A 17,519-nucleotide genomic window follows, 5' to 3' on the forward strand; every position below is an offset into this window, starting at 1 on the left:
TTTTCCACAGGTGTAAAGAGAAAAGGTGGCTTTATGTCTGACAAGTTTTGTGCTCCCTAACGCAAGGGGTTAAGACCAGGCCTAGCCCAGCTGTATGACTTTGTGAATCCAGTCCACAAACACAGAGACACGCGTGAAGATGGCTGGCCAGCCGGGCCGGGCACACACTCGGTTGGGGATTATAATTCCCTCCAGGACCCAGCAGTCATGGGTAAAGCAGGCAAGTGGGCCACCGTAGTCACCCTGGCAGGTAGAGGGAACTGTTGAGAGCCTTGGACCATGGCATTGATTATCCTCTTGGGGTTGAAATCATACATCTCCAACCCCTCACACCCTCCGTGGGCTGGCCCAGGAGCCTAGCCACTGACCTCACAGGCCCCCATAGGGACCAATAATCCCTCAGTGCACATCTCGTGCTCTCGGACACGTCCTCGATGCTTGACATTACACTTCTGGTTGGAGATGACTTTCAGCAAGGCCACATTTAGGACCACATCATCACTTGTACCTACAGTGAGGAGAATGGGGAGAAGGAGAGGCCCTTGGGCAGGACCCAGAGCTGGACCTTCTGGCCTGGAGCAGTCCATGATTATGCACTGTGTTCTTACCTTTGGTCTCACCCCAGCCTGCAATCTCACACTTGGTCCCTGGAGGCACCACATATCGCTCAGGGGGTAGGCAGATCAGGGCCACACGCTGGTTCAGGATCACCGATCTTTAGCAGAAAAAAGGGCAGTCAGCACCTGAGGCCCCAAGGCCCAACCCTTACACCTTATACCCTCTGAACTTGTGCACATACCTCTTCAGCTTGAGCAGGACAAGCTGGGAGCCTGAGGGCCCACACACCATCTTGGCCACTGGGATCTGCTGCAAGCCTGGCTCCCCTGGCTGTGGGTTCTGAAACAGGGTGCCCAACCACACTTCATATCCCGTGAGAGGTTCATGGCTAGAAGAGAAGCTCTGTTAGATCATTTTTATTTATTTATTTATTTATTTATTTTGGTGCCGGGGATTGAACTAGGAGGCAATTCACCACTGAGCCACATCCCCAGCCCTATATTTTGTGTGTGTGTGTGGTTTTGGTTTTTTTTTTTTTTTTTTTTTTTTTTTTTTTTTGTGGTCTCACTGAGTTGCTTAGCCCCTTGCTTTTGCCGAGGCTGGCTTTGAACTCTAATCCTTCTTGCCTCAGCCTCCCCCACTGCTGGGATTACGGGCTTGCACTACCATATCTGGCTAATTTATTACATGCCTGCCTCATACATGCCAGCAGCCACAACTCTAGCCCTAGATCACTCTTGATTGCCAGTGTGCTGCCTCCTGGCTCACTTGTTAGGCTTGTCTGGGGAAGGTGGCTAGAGGGAAGACAAAGAGTGGGATTGAGGGGACTGAGGCTATAGCTCAGTGGTAGAGTGCTTGAGTGCTTGCCTCACAGGTGTGAGTCCCTGGGTTCAATCCTCAGCACCACATCAAAATAAACAAATAATAAATAATTGGGGCTGGGGATGTGGCTCAAGCGGTAGCGCGCTCGCCTAGCATGCGTGCGGCCCGGGTTCGATCCCCAGCAGCACCACATACCAACAATGATGTTGTGTCCGCCGAGAATTAAAAATAAATAAATGTTAAAATTTAAAAAAAAAAAAAATAATAATAATAATAAATAATGATATTAAAAAAAAAAAGTGGGACTGAGTTCCCCAAACCCAAGAGAGGCTCACCAGGATGAGAAGCATTGCCGGGCAGACAGTACCCACTGTTCCTTTACTAGGGACCCTCCACAGAAATGCTGTCCCTGCCTGCAAGAATTGGGGTTAGGAAAAGAAACGGTGAGTTCTGGGACACATACTGGACCTGCCATTTTCTCGGTAGGATTTGAGACCAGCAGCAGGTTCCCATCCCCCACTAGCATAAAAACAGGACACAACCTCAGCTCCTGTCCTGGAGGGACAGACACTTTTGCCTCACCGATTACGCAAACTGACTGTCCAGGGTGAGTTCCCAGGATGGCCCCCCACCACACGGAGCCTGGAGCGCCGTTGATCCAGCCTGTCCACCCTCTTGCCGCATTTCTCAAACTGTACCTGGTCTGGGGATGGGGGTGTCTGATGAAACCCCCTTGGATAGAGGTGGAGGGACAAAGGGGCTCTACCCACTACTTGCCCAAGTCTTCACCTGGGGGATCTAGGATGGACAGTGGCTGGTCATCATCTGAAAGACCAAGTATATCCATGTTATGGGAGAACCAATCTGAGGTTGATGGCTGAGGCAGTATATGGGGAAGAGTTATCAACACTCACTGCAGCGTCGAAGGGCACAGTAGTCAAAGGGAGTCCCTGGGTCAATTGTGTAGCACCATGGCCCGTGACTATCCCCATCTGGATTCCGGCAGAAGTTTTCCTTCAGTTGAGCTTGAGGAACTGAGGAGGGCGTGTATCTAGGTGGAAGCCGGAACAAAATCATGGCAGGGTGGTCTCAAACTTTCTCCAAACTCAGGTCCAAGAAGCCAAAGCGTATTGCCCAAGGCTTAAAGCGCACTTACTGAGGCTTGTGCGGTGTCTCAGCAGACCAGCGCTGGCACTGGACACCCTTGCGGGTCTTGCTGACTGAGCCGCGGTACTGCTCACCTGAGCCGTAGTAACAATCTGCCATGGGCGGGTCAGAGAGAGCTGACCGGTCAGCTCCAGTCCCTCACCCTGACCCTCAGGCTTGGCGCCTCTATTCCTTCTGCTCGGGCCTTACCCTCCGGCCGCACGTCGTCAGTACAGCGCTGGATCTGGTAGCAAAAAGCCACGCGCATACCAGGCCGTGAGGTGAAGCACCAGGGCGCCTCGGAGCCGTCTGGGTTTCGGCAGAAGTTCTCCCGAAGGTCCCTGGACAGACAGCCGCCTCCGCTATGGGACTGGGCCTCCAGGCCCCCCCCAAAAAAAAAACTCCTTCAAGTCCCGCCCCCTCCCGCCCAAATACTCCCCCCAGCGCCCTAGGATCACTCACTTGCAAGCGTATTTTTCCGGCGCAAACCGGTGCTGATGCGGGCTCTGAGCGTCCCAACGCTGGCAAGGCACGCCCGTAGTGGTAGTATTGGCTGTGCCCCGATAACCCTCACCCTTCCCGCGGAAGCAGCTGAATGTTGTGGCCTCGCGGCTTGGTTGTGCCTCGGATCCTTGGATGGACCGGGGAAGATCGGACCCTGACCGGAGGCTGAGCTTGGGCTGGGCTTTTCCTCTTATAGATCTTTAGTACTCAGCAGGATTTGCTCTTAACTTCCCGTTGGGTTGTCCCACCCCAGCCAAGTCACGCTCTTCCCCCAACTTTTCCCAGATGCCCTTCCAAGCTCAGTCCCCGTGGCCTACCACAATGGGGGAGGTCGCAGAATTCTCGCTCGAGCTGCGGGTCTATAGTGTAGCACCAGGGTCGCTCAGATCCATCAGGATTTCGGCAATAGTTGTCATCCAGACCTTGGTCCGGAAACCTGGGGGTAATAGCGGGCATGAAGAAGACCCTGGGACTCTGTCCCTGCCCAATTTCCTTCTTGCTGAACCTGCTGCTGATCCAGCCTGTCCGCACTTCTCATACTGTACCAGGTCTGGGGATGGGTGGATCTGATGAAAGTGAAGGGTCATTTTCCCCTGACCCTTCCTGTCAGGATCGGACCTACAGCCCCACTCCTGTAGGTCTGGACCTTCCCTTAGCCCCGCCCCCGGAGAGCTACACCCACACGTACTTGCCAGGCTCGAAGGGATGCGGATGGGGGTGCTGCAGGTCCCAGCGCTGGCACTCGCGTCCCGACTCTGTATGGTCCACCGCGCCGCGGTAATCTTCGCCGTTGCACCAAATGCAAGCAGCTGGAGACACAGCGCCAGTACGTTCCTGGACAGGAGTGGGCCTGTTCCTCCCTCCCCAGGCTTGACCGAGCGCTGCTTACCCTCCTGGCAGGACTTGATGCCACAGCTTTGGAAGCGCACTTCAGGGTTTGTCGTGTAGCACCAGGGACCTCCAGGGTCCCCATCAGGATTGCGGCAGAAGTTCTCTTCCAGGCCGTTCCGGAGTGTGGGAGTATACCTGGAGGCAGAGAGTCGTTGCTACAGTGTGTGCTGCGGAAAGTCTATGGGCTGGGATATAGGGAAAATATCAGTCTCACTTGTGGTCGTTAGGGAACCTGTGTCTCCAAGCTTGGCAGGGCAGGCCACCTGCTGTTGTTGCCACAGTGCCCCGGTACCCAACCCCATTGTCCATGAGGCAGGACCGCACATAGTCTGGAAGCAAGAGATGAAAGGTTAAGAGGGTCTGAGGTCCCTGACCTCATATTCGCCCTGCTCTTCCCTGCACCCACTTGCCTTTTTTCTGGAAGAGATCACAGCACCCAGAACGTTGTAGCTGCATGTGGGGCGAGTGCTGGGTCCACGGCAGGAGTTGGCAACCATTGCTACTCATGTTATAATGGAAGGCACTGGGGAGGAGAAGGCACAGGGTTATTCAGAGGCCCAGGTTCCCATACCTCCAGCCAAATCTAGACCACAAGGGCACTCACCGGCAGTCCAGGAGGGGCCCACAGAGCCTAGCACACTCTTCAGCATCTGCCACATCCTCCTGCCAAGGCCCTGGTATCACTGCATGTAGCAGGTGCTGCAGTTCTGTGCCACGAAGCACCTGGAAGTCATTCAGTGGTGAGCGCTGCCCTGTGTGTGAGGTGAGCACAGGACAAGTTGTCATGCATGTCAGTGGCATGTTCCACATTTTGTCCATTCAGAAGATCAGATATAAGGATAAATTCTGTTTGCACTTTCAAGCGCCAGTCCAGTGCCCCCTGCATAGGGTGTGGGAAGTAGGCCCAGACATGCCAATTGTCATCACTAGTACCTCTAGCAGCCCAAGTACAGCTCAGATCTAACATATTCCATGAGAACTATGGGTGATGGTGCTTACCCTGTGAAGTTTAACCAACTCATCCTTTTTTTTTTAATCTGCATGTGTATTTTATTTCCATTAGAAAAATATTGTCTACATAAAATTTTGGTCCACTTTTACTTCTACCACTCAAGAGTGAATATTTTACAAGTAAAAGCAGAATCATATATCTAACATGAGAACTAAATATTTCATATCATTTAATTGAATAGAATGTAATTGAATTAGGCTTGCTCTTTATTATTTTTCAGGAACAATAACTATCTACCCTGTGTTATTTTTCCCCTGTACTTTAGTTTACTTGAGTGACTATGTAATGAGTGTCCCTTCTCCCATATTCAGCAATGAGTGCACACATGTGTAATTTGTAGCATCAGTACTTGGATTCATTATCTAATATTCAATTCATGTCAACTCCCTGTATAATATGGTATTTCCATTGTTAGGTGCAGGACAAGCTGTCTGCAGGGCATGTCAAACAAAGTTAACTGCAGGATGACCTGGCCTCTCAAACCCTCTGTCTGGTTCTTTATCAACTATTTGCTTCAAACTCAAACACCCAAGCCCCCGCTCAAGGCCGAACACGTAACCCCCTTGTGCCAACAAGGCAGCTTGCAGACCCAGAGACCTCATTAGATTTGGGCTATAAAAACTCCCTCCTGTCGGGCCCCTCTCTCTCTTCTCTCTTGCTCTCTTTCTCCTTTGCGTGCGTCCTCTCTCCTTCTCTCTCCTTCTCTCTCTCTCTCTCTCTCTCTCTCTCTCTCTCTCTCTCTCTCTCTCTCTTTCTCTCTCTTCTCTGTTGCACTGCTGCAATAAAGATCTCTTGGTTGCTCTGAGTGTTGTGGTCACTTCCCTTTCATCCATGATAACTACAGATATTTTAGTCACATGTATACTTTCAACATCAATTGTAAGAATCAAAATGTTAATTTATAAGACATGATGAGAATAACACTGCCCACTTATAAACCTGCCGTTGTGAGAGGTCCCTGGACAGCCACTGCTTCAATCTCAATGCATGCTCCTTTGGATAAAGCAGCAATCTGGAAAGCAGCTCTAGTAGGAAAATTACTCTTGAAATACTGTTTGTAGATTTCATTGACAGTATTGAAGTCATTCATGTCAGTCAGCAAAACAATTGCTTTGACCACATTAGTGAAGTCACAGCCTGCCACTTTCAGAATTTCCCCCATGTTTGTAAGAGCTTGTTTAGTTTCTGCTGCTATCCCTCCACATACAAGCTGTCCACTGGAAGGATCCATGCCTATCTGTCCAGAGATGTAAATGGTCTTGTCCACTAACACTGCTTAACTGTAGGGACCAATGGCCCTTGGGGCTTTCACAGTGCTGATCACCTTTCTGATCAGTGATGACATTCCAGTCCTTCTTTCTTACGCCCCTCCGACAGAAGATACCCCTTCACCAGCCCTGCCCGATTCTCACCCAACAACTGACCAGCCCCAGGCAGCGTCTGCTGGAGGGACGGGGGAGCGCGCTCGCTCCCAACTCATCCTTTAAATGAGAATACTTAGACTCAGAGCTATTACTTTACTCAGGGAGGGCCCCAACCTGGCATTCTGACTCCAAGTCTGGGCTCTCATGAGCATGAAGGCATATGCTAGGTTAGGGGGTAGATCAGGCTCAAAAGGAGTCACTGCCTGCTATGTATGTTCAGCTGAGTAGTCCCAACACTGCTTTAATGCTGTGAACGTAGGCCTGAGTGGGCAGTGTTTTTTTTGTGTGTGTTCCAAGTCTTCCCAGCTCTGTTCAAGAGGCCAAGGTCATTTCTCCCTGCACAGTGGGAAAGTGAGCTCCTGACAAAAACAGTAGCATGGGCTTAGGGTCTACCCCCTCCTAAAGGCAGGTGAGGATTAGAGGTGGGGGAACTCACCTGGGGCCACTAAGACCTGGGTCAGAAGCAACAGGATTGGGAACCACCCCATCCTCCTGGCAAGAGGCTGCACTGTGACCCACTACAGCCCCATCGGGGAAGTTGTGAAACCTGGCCCTACAGGATTGGGTGGCTGTGGCTACACACCCCCACTCCAGGGCTGCTGGGGCCTGACCTGAAACCCTGTGGCAGGAGCCAGATAGGACTAGCGCAAGGGCCTTCACCCTGGCACACCTAGACCTCTGAAGGTCCTAGGAAGTGGTCAGAGGCTAGTAAGATTAATAGGGGAGACTCAAGTTAGCCAGGGATGGGGGTGAAGCCTCCCTACAGCCTTTTCTGTCCCAGGGCACTGGACAGAAAAGCCCATCGGATTGTCATTGGATGCTGTCAGAGGCCTGGGTGGTGACATTAAATTTCTGAGCCTCAGTTTCCCCCTGTAAATTGGGAAATATTATCTGCCCAGCCCCAGTACTGGTTCCCCCTTTTCTTGCCTTATCAGCAGTGCCCCAGCTGTAGATAAGTCAGCCCACACCCCTGGTAGCACAGCCAGGAAGGCTCACTGCCTGCCAGAAGTATCGTCCCAAGGAAGGTGAGCAAGGTCCCCTTTGGGGCCTGAATAGGGGTGGAGATGACAGGTAGCAGCGACTCTAGCAGGAGTGGTCTTTCAAGCATATGGGCCTGGAAGACACATGGGCCAATCCTCCAAGTAGGGCAGGAACAGAGACAGCTGGCCTTGGGATCCCTGTCAGGACGTGGCCTTAGACCACGGCTAGGCTAGCAGCGCCCCCAAGGCAGGGGGTGTGGGGGTTGAAACAGGTTGAAAACAGTCCTGCGGTTGGCAGAGGGATTTCCCTGACAGCGGCCTAGCGAGGCCAGTGCGTCTATGCGTGTGCGTGCGCGTGCACGACTAAAGGCGCTGCGCGTGAGAGGGCGCATGGTTTGGCCCTGGACGGACTCCGTAGCCGAGAGGCTAGGCGGATGTTGTGAGCCGGTCGCGGCCGCCGAGGCTGGGGGTGAGTGAGGGGCCGACGGGCTCTGAGCGGAACGGGTCCCTGACGCTCCCCTCGAGCCCTTGGCCAGTGCAGTGCGACAGCTCCCGCCTCAGGGGAGGAGGGTCGCGACTTGTGGTGTGGGACTTAGAGCGGGAGCTGGCCTAGGGTCCTTTGGAGCTTGAGGCCAGATGGGGGCGACTTGGGGGAGCCATGAGTTGCCCTTGGCGTCCTTGGACTCTGAGACAGAGTCGGTTTGTTTCCATGCCTGGATCCCTGGACAGAACTGGGCAGGATCACAGTGTCAGGGATCCCCCCCCCCCCCCCGGGGCAGGGGCCGCCTTTCATTTGAAACCTCAACACCTGAGACCCAGAGTGGTCTTCTGGAAGGTTAACTTCCAGAAGGTTTGAATGACCGCGTCTTATCAGTGTTAGAACTGCTTAGATGTGAAGGGGTACTGCATATGGACGCCCACTGAGATCCCGCAGTGGGTGGCAGGGCCAGAGAATCATCTTCCCTAGGCAGACGTAGAGCAGATGGCAGGAGTTAGTGGTGGGAGCACAGGACCTGTTTGGGGTGAGATAAGAGTGGGTTGCAGGAAAAAGTGCTAAGTAAGGCAGTGCTAAAGGGCCGAGTTCTAGAAAGAGACTAGTAGAACTGTGATAATGGAGATATACTATCTCTGTGTTGAACAGTATAGCACAGCCACCTGGGGTCATTGGACTTCTGAAATGTGGCAAATGTTACTAAGAAATTTAGTCTAAAATTTTCAGACTTTAATTCAAATTTAAATAACCACACGTGGCTGCTGGCTACTGTGTTGGACAGCACTAGAGACTTAGTGCAGCTTCTGGAACAGATGCAGCAACAATGTGCTTTGTAAGAAGACCAGTAGAGTATAAGATGAGGGCTGGGCAAGAGTGGTGCTTAGATGGGGTGGGTGGTGCGTGTGTGAATGGAAAAAAGAAGCCTAGCAGGATTGTGGACAAAAAAAGGGAGCAACCTGGAGCTGAGGAGAGAAGTCTCATCTTTGGAAGAAGAAGTAGGACTTGTGGCTGAATATGGCTAGACTAGTAGTTTCCTGTATTTGGGGGAAGGTGCTATATACCTCTTCTGGATATGAGCTAGACCCAGTGTAGAAGTAGATAAAGGGACTTTGGCGCTGGGCCACCTCACTTTGGACATTTTGGTCTGATTTTCAAGAGCTAAGTCATCTAGTTATGATTCAGCAAACATATATCTGACACCTGCTCTCTGCTAGGCCCTATGCTAGGCACTGAGACACAGTGTGGAACATTGGACCCAGACCTTACCTACCTTCCCTGCATAGGAAGCTGGGAGCCCTTGCTTTCTCTGCCCTAGGTTGGTATGTGTGTAAGTGTGCATGCTTCTGGCCTCACCTGCTCCCAAGCCTTCCTACCATTGCAGGACTGAGGTCAGGTGTGAAAGCCCTTAGCTGGCCTTGAGTAGACAGGCTTTGCATTTGGCTCAGCCTCCAGGACCACTAGCTGCCCATGAGAGATGAAGGATGGCGTCCAAGGGGGCCGGCATGTCTTTCTCCCGCAAGAGCTATAGGCTGACCTCAGATGCTGAGAAATCCAGGGTCACAGGTAAGGGCTGGCAGGGCAGGGAGGATGCTCCTTGCATTGGGGGAAAGAGAAGGTAGGACAAATGCAGCAAAGTCTGGGGTCCAATGAGCCTCAGGCCTTTCAGCATCTCTTGTCCTATGAGCCAGCTCTTCTCCATTAGCAATTGAGGGCAGTGCATTCAACATGGCTGTTCTTTTGACCCCTTTGACTGGCCAAGGATCAAAAGTCTCTGGGGTCAGCAGGAGCCAGGAGCTATGCTGACCATGTGCCCCTTTTTTCCCTTCTGACCTGTGACTCAGGCATTGTGCACGAGAAGCTGCTGAATGACTACCTACACCGCATCTTTTCCTCTCCTGACCATGTACCCCCCGCAGCCACCAGCAGGTATGGCTGGGGGGGTAGCCCCTCCTCACTCTGATGGGCCTGACCCAAGGCTGGAGGCTGGAGTTGTGCAGAAGGGCATCCTGTCCTCTGGGCAGTGTGGCTTGGGTTCTGATCTCATTCAGCTCCTGGCTCAGAGACCTGTGGCCAGAGAGTCTACCTTCTGGTCTCTACTTCTTCCTCCTTCCAGGTGGTGCTAGTTCCTTCTTTCTGAGGATGTTGTGGAGGTCAGGGAGGGGTGCTGGTGCAGTGCTAACATAGCACCTGGTCCTCTTCCACATTCAGAATCTGGCCCTATGTGTACCTGCTTGCACCTCTGCCCCACCCTGGCCCCTTGTTGCCTCTGCCTAAGTTTGTAAAGTACAAACCCCACTGGGCCCTTTTATTTGCAAATGTAATACAATTTAAGTTTAGTCTATGTAAAAGTTTAAAATATACTTTAGCAGAAACTTTAAGAGAGAAGCAAAGTCATCTGTCACTTTGTTATTCCAGTGTGACAATTTGGATGTGATTCCTTTCTGTTTACTTCATCTCACAATGTATATAGTTCAGATTATGCTCTATATAAAACTTCTAAAAAATGTTGTCACTTTCAGTGCCCCTCTTCAACATTTTTGAGCATTAATTGGCAAAGAATAAACTGCCTGTATTTAAAGTACACAACTTGTTAAGTTTTAACATGTATGTAACCTATGAAACCATCCCTAACATCAAGGTAATGAACATGTCCCTCACTTCCAAAAGTTTGTAGAAGTTTGAATCCTATTTTCATCATCAGACATTATCCCATGAGTATTTTTCCACATTACAAATGGATCTTGGTGGCCATCTTTTAGGACCAAGGTTTTTCCATGGCTCATATTACTGCCCTCATTTAGAGGAACTTTTGCTTTTACAAGCAATTCTGTGAGTATATCCAGGATTGTAGTCTTGTCGGCTAACATATTTGAACTGCAAATACTTTTTTTTTTTTAAGAGAGAGAGAGAATTTTTTAATATTTATTTTTTAGTTTTCAGCGGACACGACATCTTTATTTGTACGTGGTGCTAAGGATCGAACCCAGGGCCGTGTGCATGCCAGGCGAGCATGCTACCGCTTCAGCCACACCCCCAGCCCAACTGCAAATACTTTAAAGACTGTTGACAAATTCTTTTTTTTGTGAGGGGATACTGGGGATTGAAATCAGGGGCATTCGATCACTGGAGATTAAAATCAAGGGTACTTGACCATTGAGCTACATTCCCAGCCCTATTTTGTATTTTATTTAGAGACAGAGTCTCACTGAGTTGCTTAACACCTTGCTTTGCTGACATTGGCCTGTAATCCTTCTGCCTCCGCCTCATTCCTGCCTCCATCTCTCTCCTGCCTCCGCCTCTCAAGTGCTGGGATTACAGATGTGTACCATCGTGCCTGGCTGTTGACAAATTTTTTTTATAGGATCATGTAGATTCTTTTTTTTTATCATTATTTGTTTGTTTGTTTGTTTATTTATTTATTTATTTATTTATATATTTAGTTAGTTTTCGGCGGACACAACCTCTTTGTATGTGGTGCTGAGGATAGAACCCAGGCCGCACGCATGCCAGGCAAGCGTGCTACCACTTGAGCCACATCCCCAGCCCCTCATGTAGATTCTTCCTCCCTTCAGTGAGGTGTGGGTGTCCCTGCCTCTGGGTCCCTTACCAGTCTTGACTCTTCTATCCTTCATGATCTGTGCTCTTGGGCTAGGCCCAAAAGGCAGCACCATTGCCTGTTCTATTTGAGTGACTATGGTGGTCAAAAGATTCCTACTTGTGGAGGGATTCTATCCACCCTTTCCCCAACCCCAGTCCTGACCTATTCTCAGGGCCATCTGATCCCTACTTCATGTGATACCAGAGATGGTCCTGTTCTTGGTGGTGCTGTGGCTGCCAGGAGGGAGAGCAGGTGGTAGGGCCATCGGTCAGTAGTTATGGAAATGTAGGCCCCTGGGCTGAGACATAAGAAATTCAGAAAGTGCATACAAGTGCTGGTGTTGGCTAAATGTCAGTGCTGCAGGCACTCAGTGTAGGCTCTCTCAGGCTAGTTGCCCACAGCAGTGTGCAGTCTGCTCTTGGGGGCAGGCATAAGTGCAGCCCTCCCAAATTTAGGCCTACAAGAACTGCTTTTTAGGAACCCTGCATTACCCTTGGGCCTATTATGACATTCAGACAATGCCCTGGGGTCGGCTTCAGCCTTCCATATTGGCTGGACAGCCCATTGTATAGCTGCCCCTGACCTTTACCTGGGGCTCAGCAGGGGTGGGGCCTTTGTGCATCTTGGTCTCCTGCAGCTCAGGGTCATTAGTGGCTTATAGCAAGGAGATATGTGGTCCCTGAGCCTGGGTCATAGTTATCTTGTGGGAGTTGGTGCTTTACCCATCTGTGTCCCCTTCCAGATCCTACTGTTTAGGTAGATGAGTAGGGTAAGTACTGGGATTAAAAGTGGAAGAGCAGGTACTGACATTCTGTAGGCTGGATTCAGATGGGCATTGGGCCTATGCTCTGCCAAGTCCTGCTGGTTGCTCCCACTCCACTGCCTGCTATTCTTAGCAGTTGAGCTAAGGACAGAGCTGGCCAGCATTAGAAAGTGCCCTTTCTACTCTGGGCATGTGTGCTAAGAAGATGAAGTGGCCACCCAGACAGATTTTTCCAGACCCTTTAGCTATGGCATGTGGCAGGCAGGTGGACCATGTGCTGGCCATCTGTGGACAGGTAGGTATAGGATGCCAACCAGCACCTCAGAGAGTTGAGCCTTTCATTTGCCAGACTAAATTCAACAGAGTCTTCTCTAACTGTGTGATAGGAAGACTGGAAGTCTGTCATGAAAGGAACCACAGGCCTAGAACAAGGGCTGGATTAAGTGGCCTTGGTACTGGACATCTTGGGGACTGGTATTTCTCCTAGACTACTTTTCCCAGCCATAATCAACACAGCCACCTTCAAGAGTGGGTAGGTTATGGAACATGCAGGAAGCATGCATTATTCCTTGGACTCATCATAGCATCTCTGACATACAGCTGTTCCCTTTTTGAAGGTGAAAGAATTAAAGTTTAGAAAAGGCTGTTCTTTTATAACAGTCCCAAGGTGCATGCACCAATTGTAGGACTGGTTGTAGTTTTTAGTTTGGTGGCTAATCCAGCTTCTGAGTCAGAAGCGTACCAGGGTCTAGGATGAGGCAGAGGGTTTAGTGTTCTCTGATGATTTCAAGGACTTGTGGGCCCCTGGCAGCCTCTCACTTTCCCCAGGAAACCCCTGAACTTCCAGAACCTGCCAGAGCATCTGGACCAGCTGCTACAGGTGGACAATGAGGATGAGGAAAGCCAGGGTATGTGGCATCCTCTGGAGTGGGGCTGGGGGGTGCAGAGCTGGGCCCTAGAGGCTTCTCTGGTGAGCTCAGTGCACCCTATGTATCTCTCATACCATTTGCCCTGCCTAACTCCATACCTCTCCTCTTCAGGACAAGTTGAAGGACGGCTTGGTCCATCCACCGTGGTCCTGGACCACACAGGAGGATTTGAGGGGCTTCTCCTAGTTGATGATGATCTCTTGGGGGTGAGTAAGGGTGAGGTATGGGGCCCCTGGTCCAGCTCCTTCTGACAGCCCCAAATTCCTCCTGATATGGCCTTCTAAACTCATCCTGCCATAGTCCCAGACCATGTGTCCTCAACCCCTAAATCCTCCTGACATATCCCCGAAACCTTCCCAACAAATTTCTGAGCCTCTCACATCATGCCTCTGGTCCAGAACCTCCTGACAGAGGTACAGCCCCTCCCTCCCTGTTCAGGCATGTGCAGTGGTAGCCACAACATGCCAGTACCACCAGGGCTTACTGAGCTGGAGATAGGGTCTATGTGCCTGAGAAGAAGCTCATCATCCCTCTTTTTTACCCAGGTGATTGGACACAGCAATTTTGGCACTATCCGCTCTACCACATGTGTGTACAAAGGTAAGTCCACACTTCCCTGAGGCCCAGAGAGTTGGGATGAAGTTTGAGGGCCCCAGCCTAAGGCAAGAGAAAGTCTTTGTCCATCTGCTGGCTCTAACTCTGCTCGTTCCAGGGAAATGGGTCTATGAGGTGCTCATCTCCTCCCAGGGGCTCATGCAGATCGGCTGGTGCACCATCAACTGCCGCTTTAATCAGGAGGTACACACAGAGGAGGGGGCCCATCCTGGGGAGATCATCACCTTTCATGGTCCTCATCAGAGTTCTGGCAGCCCCCAGACCTGCTCAGGACCCTAACCTGGACTTCCCTCTTGAGAAGGAATGTGTTCCACTCTACTCCAGGCCACCCCAGGGTAGAATCCCTTACTTGTCCCCTCACAAGCATCAGCCCCCTTCTCTAGAGCCAGGGGAGTCCAAGGTTGATGACTCGTAGGTTCTGGCCTGCTCCTACCTCCCTCCCCTTAGAACTCATACGCAGTTCCTCCCTAGGAAGGGGTTGGAGATACACACAACTCCTATGCCTATGATGGGAACCGGGTGCGCAAGTGGAATGTGACTACAACAAATTATGGCAAGGTAAGGGCCATGTGGATCACAACCTATGACTATCCCCATAGCTTATCTGGAGCCACTGGGCAGCCATGAAGGACTGAAGTCACCAGGGAAGGGACAGAGATTCGAGGCTTCCCTGCTTGAATCTAGTCTCCCCTAAGTGGTCCTAGAAAGAGCTAGGAGTGCAGAGTGAAAGGGCTGCTGTGCTTTCATGCATCTGTAAGCCCTCCTCTCATGGCAGGCATGGGCAGCGGGGGACATTGTGAGCTGCCTGATTGATCTGGATGATGGTACTCTGTCTTTCTGCCTGTGAGTCTCCCATGTTTATCTGTAGGCCTGGCCTCTAAGGGCCTCCCCAGACTGTCCCCAGGGGTCCAGGCTAAGTTTGGTAGCCTGAAGGTGGGAAGTCACATCCTTCTTGGCACTGACTCACAGATGTACTCTTCTCCTCCAGGAATGGTGTGTCACTGGGCATTGCCTTTGAGAACCTGTCCAGGGGCCTGGGCATGGCCTACTTCCCAGCCATCAGCTTGTCTTTCAAGGAGTCTGTGGCCTTCAACTTTGGCAGCCGTCCTCTACGATATCATTTTGGGAAGATGGCTGTGGGTGGCTTGGAATCTAGGATGAGGAGCTCCCTACCCCAAGAGCATTGCAGGAAGTCTAGGATGAGGGACTCCTTGCCCCAGGAGTACTGTGGGGCTTGTGGCAGATGCTGGCTGCTGCGAGAAGTAAATATGAATAGGGTGCATCTTAGGTAGGTGGGTACAAGGATAACAGTCCTTATAGCAATCTTTTTAGATACTATCATTATAGTACTTCATGGAGCAGATGAAGGATATGAAGTGGCAAGAGTTTTCCCCCGTGGAGTTGTGATATAAACCAAGCATCATAGGCCTGCCCTAGAGCCCAGTCCCTCCTTGGGCACACAGTGGGAGGGCAGGGTACATTTGAGCCTCAGGTCAGGCATTTCTGGCTTAACTCTGAGGCACCTACCCAGTCGCCGGCTTCCGGCCCCTGCAGGACCCACCATGTGCTGACCTGGTGAGAGCACAGAGGTTGCTGGGCTGCTTCCGGGCAGTGCTTAGTGTGGAGCTGGATCCTGTGGTGAGCCAGGGTCTGGGCGGGCTAGCTGGGGTTCTTTCCCAATCCTCCTCCCCATATGGCCTAATTTTCCCCTCCCCGCACCACAGGAAGGTCGACTAGTGGAAAAGGAAAGCTCTGAGTGGCAGTTGCAAGGACAGCCCACCATTCTCCTCACACTGGCCCACATCTTTCAGCGTTTTGCACCACTCCTGGTAAGAGAACAACAGGGAGGAAAGAAGCAGGTCATAGTAGTTGTGCCCATGGTAGAAACCTGTGCCAGGACCTGCAGTGCTCAGGTGTAGGAGGTCCAGTAGCATCACGTAGCAAGTCCCCCACACAACCAGAGCCTTCAGACTTCAAGTACAGCACTTGGGGAGGAGGGGACACTTCCAGCTGAGTGCATCAGGGGATGTTATGGGAAGAATATTGAAGGGTAATGATGTTGTAGGCTAAGGAAACTGCATGTGCAAAACCATAGAAGGGTTGTGAGGAAGTGGTTCTTCTTGTCTCTAATTCAGACCCCAGAAAGGCACTTCTGTGTCTTAGGGTTGCACGAGGGGCCCAAGATTGCCTGAGGCCTGACCCTTCAGTGTAGCCTTGGCCATATGCCAGGCAGGGGTTACCTGAGCTGAGCTGAGGGCTGCCACTTCACCAATGCCTGCCTTTCACACAGCGCAAGGTGTATCTGGTAGAGGCTGTGCTCATGAGCTTCCTGTTGGGCATCACGGAGAAGGGCACACCTGCACAGGCACAGTCCCTGGTACACCAGGTTCTAGACCTCTTGTGGCTCTTCATGGAGGTGAGATTCTTGACCTTAGGTTTAGGCCAGGCTGTTGGGCTCCACTGGGGTAGGAGGTAGGGAAGGGTCTTGGAAAAGGCTCCCAAATGGTTGCCCTAGCCTCTCTCCCCAGGACTACGAGGTACAGGATTGCCTTAAGCAGTTGATGATGTCTCTGCTGCGGCTGTACCGGTTCTCACCCATCGTTCCAGATCTGGGCCTGCAGGTGGGAGTGCCTGTCCCTGCCCTGAGCCCCAGTACCTCACTTGCCTATTCTGAGAATTCCCTCTCCACAGATCCACTACCTGCGACTCACTATCTCCATTCTGAGGCACCAGAAGTCCCGCAAATTTCTGCTTAGCAACGTTCTGTATCCTCCCCTTGCTGCCAGGCAGGCCAGCCATATAGAATGCTCTGGGATAAGCAGAGGCCAGAAAGGGCAATGTCCCTATATCCAGGAGCCCCCAGAGAGGCTCAGGACTAGAACTGAGTCCCTTCTGTGCAGAGCAGGAAAGGTAGAGTGGAGGACTGCTGAGGCCTGCCTCGCTTGAGCAGGGCTTTCCAGGTTACCGTAGACTCTACAGCTATGTGGAGGTATGGGAGAGGCCCCAGGGTCTGTGCTCTTTAGCTATAGCTCTGAATTTTATGTCTGTGTTCCTTTTGCTCTAAGGAGGCAGAGCCTCTGAGTAAGAAGGAGAGCCTAGCTCTGGGTCCCTGACCAGGAAGCCTAAGCTTCTGGCCATTTTCTTAGTTTGGGTCTTCCAGCCTCCAGAAGGCTGAAACAAAGCTGGGAAACACAGGGTCCAGAGTTGGGGACTTCAAAGAGGCTCCCAGGTCCTCTCTCTCTAGTCCATCCCACAGTTGTCTATTCCTGTGACAAGCCATCCACAATTGTCTATTTCTGTACACCTGCTGGATATCATGCAGGCTTGACAGCCATAGGTCTTTCTTAAAGTTTATGATCTGGGGAGATAAGCACATAGCAACAATAGCACCCTTGGTAGTGGACACATCAGGGTAGGCTTCCCAGAGAAGGCTCATGAGGGTCTGCAGGGTGTCCTTTCGTGAGCTGAGCCCTTCCTTGACCACCACTAGCTTCGACGTGCTCCGGTCTGTTGTCTTCTTTTATATCAAGAGTCCCCTGCGTGTAGAGGAAGCTGGCCTGCAGGAGCTCATTCCTACCACCTGGTGGCCCCACCGTTCCAGCAGGGAGGTGGGCAGACCCCAAGTAGGGTGGGCAGTGGTCATGGTGAGGTGAGGGCTGGCCCAGGTTACCAGAACTGCCTGGCAGTTAGCACATGATGCCTTTTGCCCAGCCCTGGTCCCTAGAGTTCTGGGGAATGAGGATAGAGCTCTTCTGTCTGAAGTAAGACTGAGTAAGATTCCGGT

General features: G+C 51.5%; 2 protein-coding genes and 1 pseudogene across 10 annotated transcripts in view; 1 reads left to right on the plus strand and 2 right to left on the minus strand.

The window, feature by feature from the left end:
• Positions 1-13: 13 nt before the first annotated feature.
• On the minus strand, positions 14-6,921 carry Mst1 (macrophage stimulating 1). The gene is made up of 18 exons (XM_078043192.1): positions 6,794-6,921; positions 4,526-4,673; positions 4,332-4,444; positions 4,136-4,250; positions 3,920-4,056; positions 3,719-3,839; positions 3,348-3,466; positions 2,989-3,184; positions 2,737-2,867; positions 2,537-2,639; positions 2,295-2,431; positions 2,170-2,205; positions 1,963-2,083; positions 1,716-1,793; positions 800-946; positions 609-715; positions 369-508; positions 14-243 (listed from the first exon to the last, which is right to left on the minus strand). The coding sequence occupies exons 1-18, from the start codon at positions 6,843-6,845 to the stop codon at positions 82-84; spliced, it is 2,163 nt and encodes a 720-aa protein (XP_077899318.1). The 5' UTR covers positions 6,846-6,921; the 3' UTR covers positions 14-81.
• On the minus strand, positions 5,849-6,278 carry LOC101968537 (2-iminobutanoate/2-iminopropanoate deaminase pseudogene; annotated as a pseudogene).
• Positions 6,922-7,661: 740 nt separating the features above from the next.
• The window catches only part of Rnf123 (ring finger protein 123), a 29,173-nt gene continuing 19,315 nt past the window's right edge, over positions 7,662-17,519 (plus strand). The window contains exons 1-17 of one of the 9 annotated variants that reach the window (XM_040269713.2): positions 7,711-7,806; positions 9,045-9,145; positions 9,276-9,393; positions 9,672-9,756; positions 13,020-13,099; positions 13,232-13,326; positions 13,666-13,720; positions 13,833-13,918; positions 14,207-14,293; positions 14,511-14,578; positions 14,724-14,849; positions 15,259-15,373; positions 15,460-15,564; positions 16,026-16,151; positions 16,264-16,356; positions 16,427-16,500; positions 17,226-17,343. In XM_040269713.2, coding sequence (XP_040125647.1) covers positions 9,312-9,393; positions 9,672-9,756; positions 13,020-13,099; positions 13,232-13,326; positions 13,666-13,720; positions 13,833-13,918; positions 14,207-14,293; positions 14,511-14,578; positions 14,724-14,849; positions 15,259-15,373; positions 15,460-15,564; positions 16,026-16,151; positions 16,264-16,356; positions 16,427-16,500; positions 17,226-17,343 — 1,395 coding nt within the window. In that variant the 5' untranslated portion in view covers positions 7,711-7,806; positions 9,045-9,145; positions 9,276-9,311. Of the gene's footprint in view, positions 7,807-9,044; positions 9,146-9,275; positions 9,394-9,671; positions 9,757-13,019; positions 13,100-13,231; positions 13,327-13,665; positions 13,721-13,832; positions 13,919-14,206; positions 14,294-14,510; positions 14,579-14,723; positions 14,872-15,258; positions 15,374-15,459; positions 15,565-16,025; positions 16,152-16,263; positions 16,357-16,426; positions 16,501-17,225; positions 17,344-17,519 lie in introns of those variants that run through there. The other 8 variants (XM_005326931.3, XM_078043187.1, XM_021727478.2 and 5 more) reach the window with 8 other exon arrangements.

The sequence above is a fragment of the Ictidomys tridecemlineatus genome, chromosome 3, assembly GCF_052094955.1.
Source record: "Ictidomys tridecemlineatus isolate mIctTri1 chromosome 3, mIctTri1.hap1, whole genome shotgun sequence".
NCBI lineage: Eukaryota > Metazoa > Chordata > Mammalia > Rodentia > Sciuridae > Ictidomys > Ictidomys tridecemlineatus.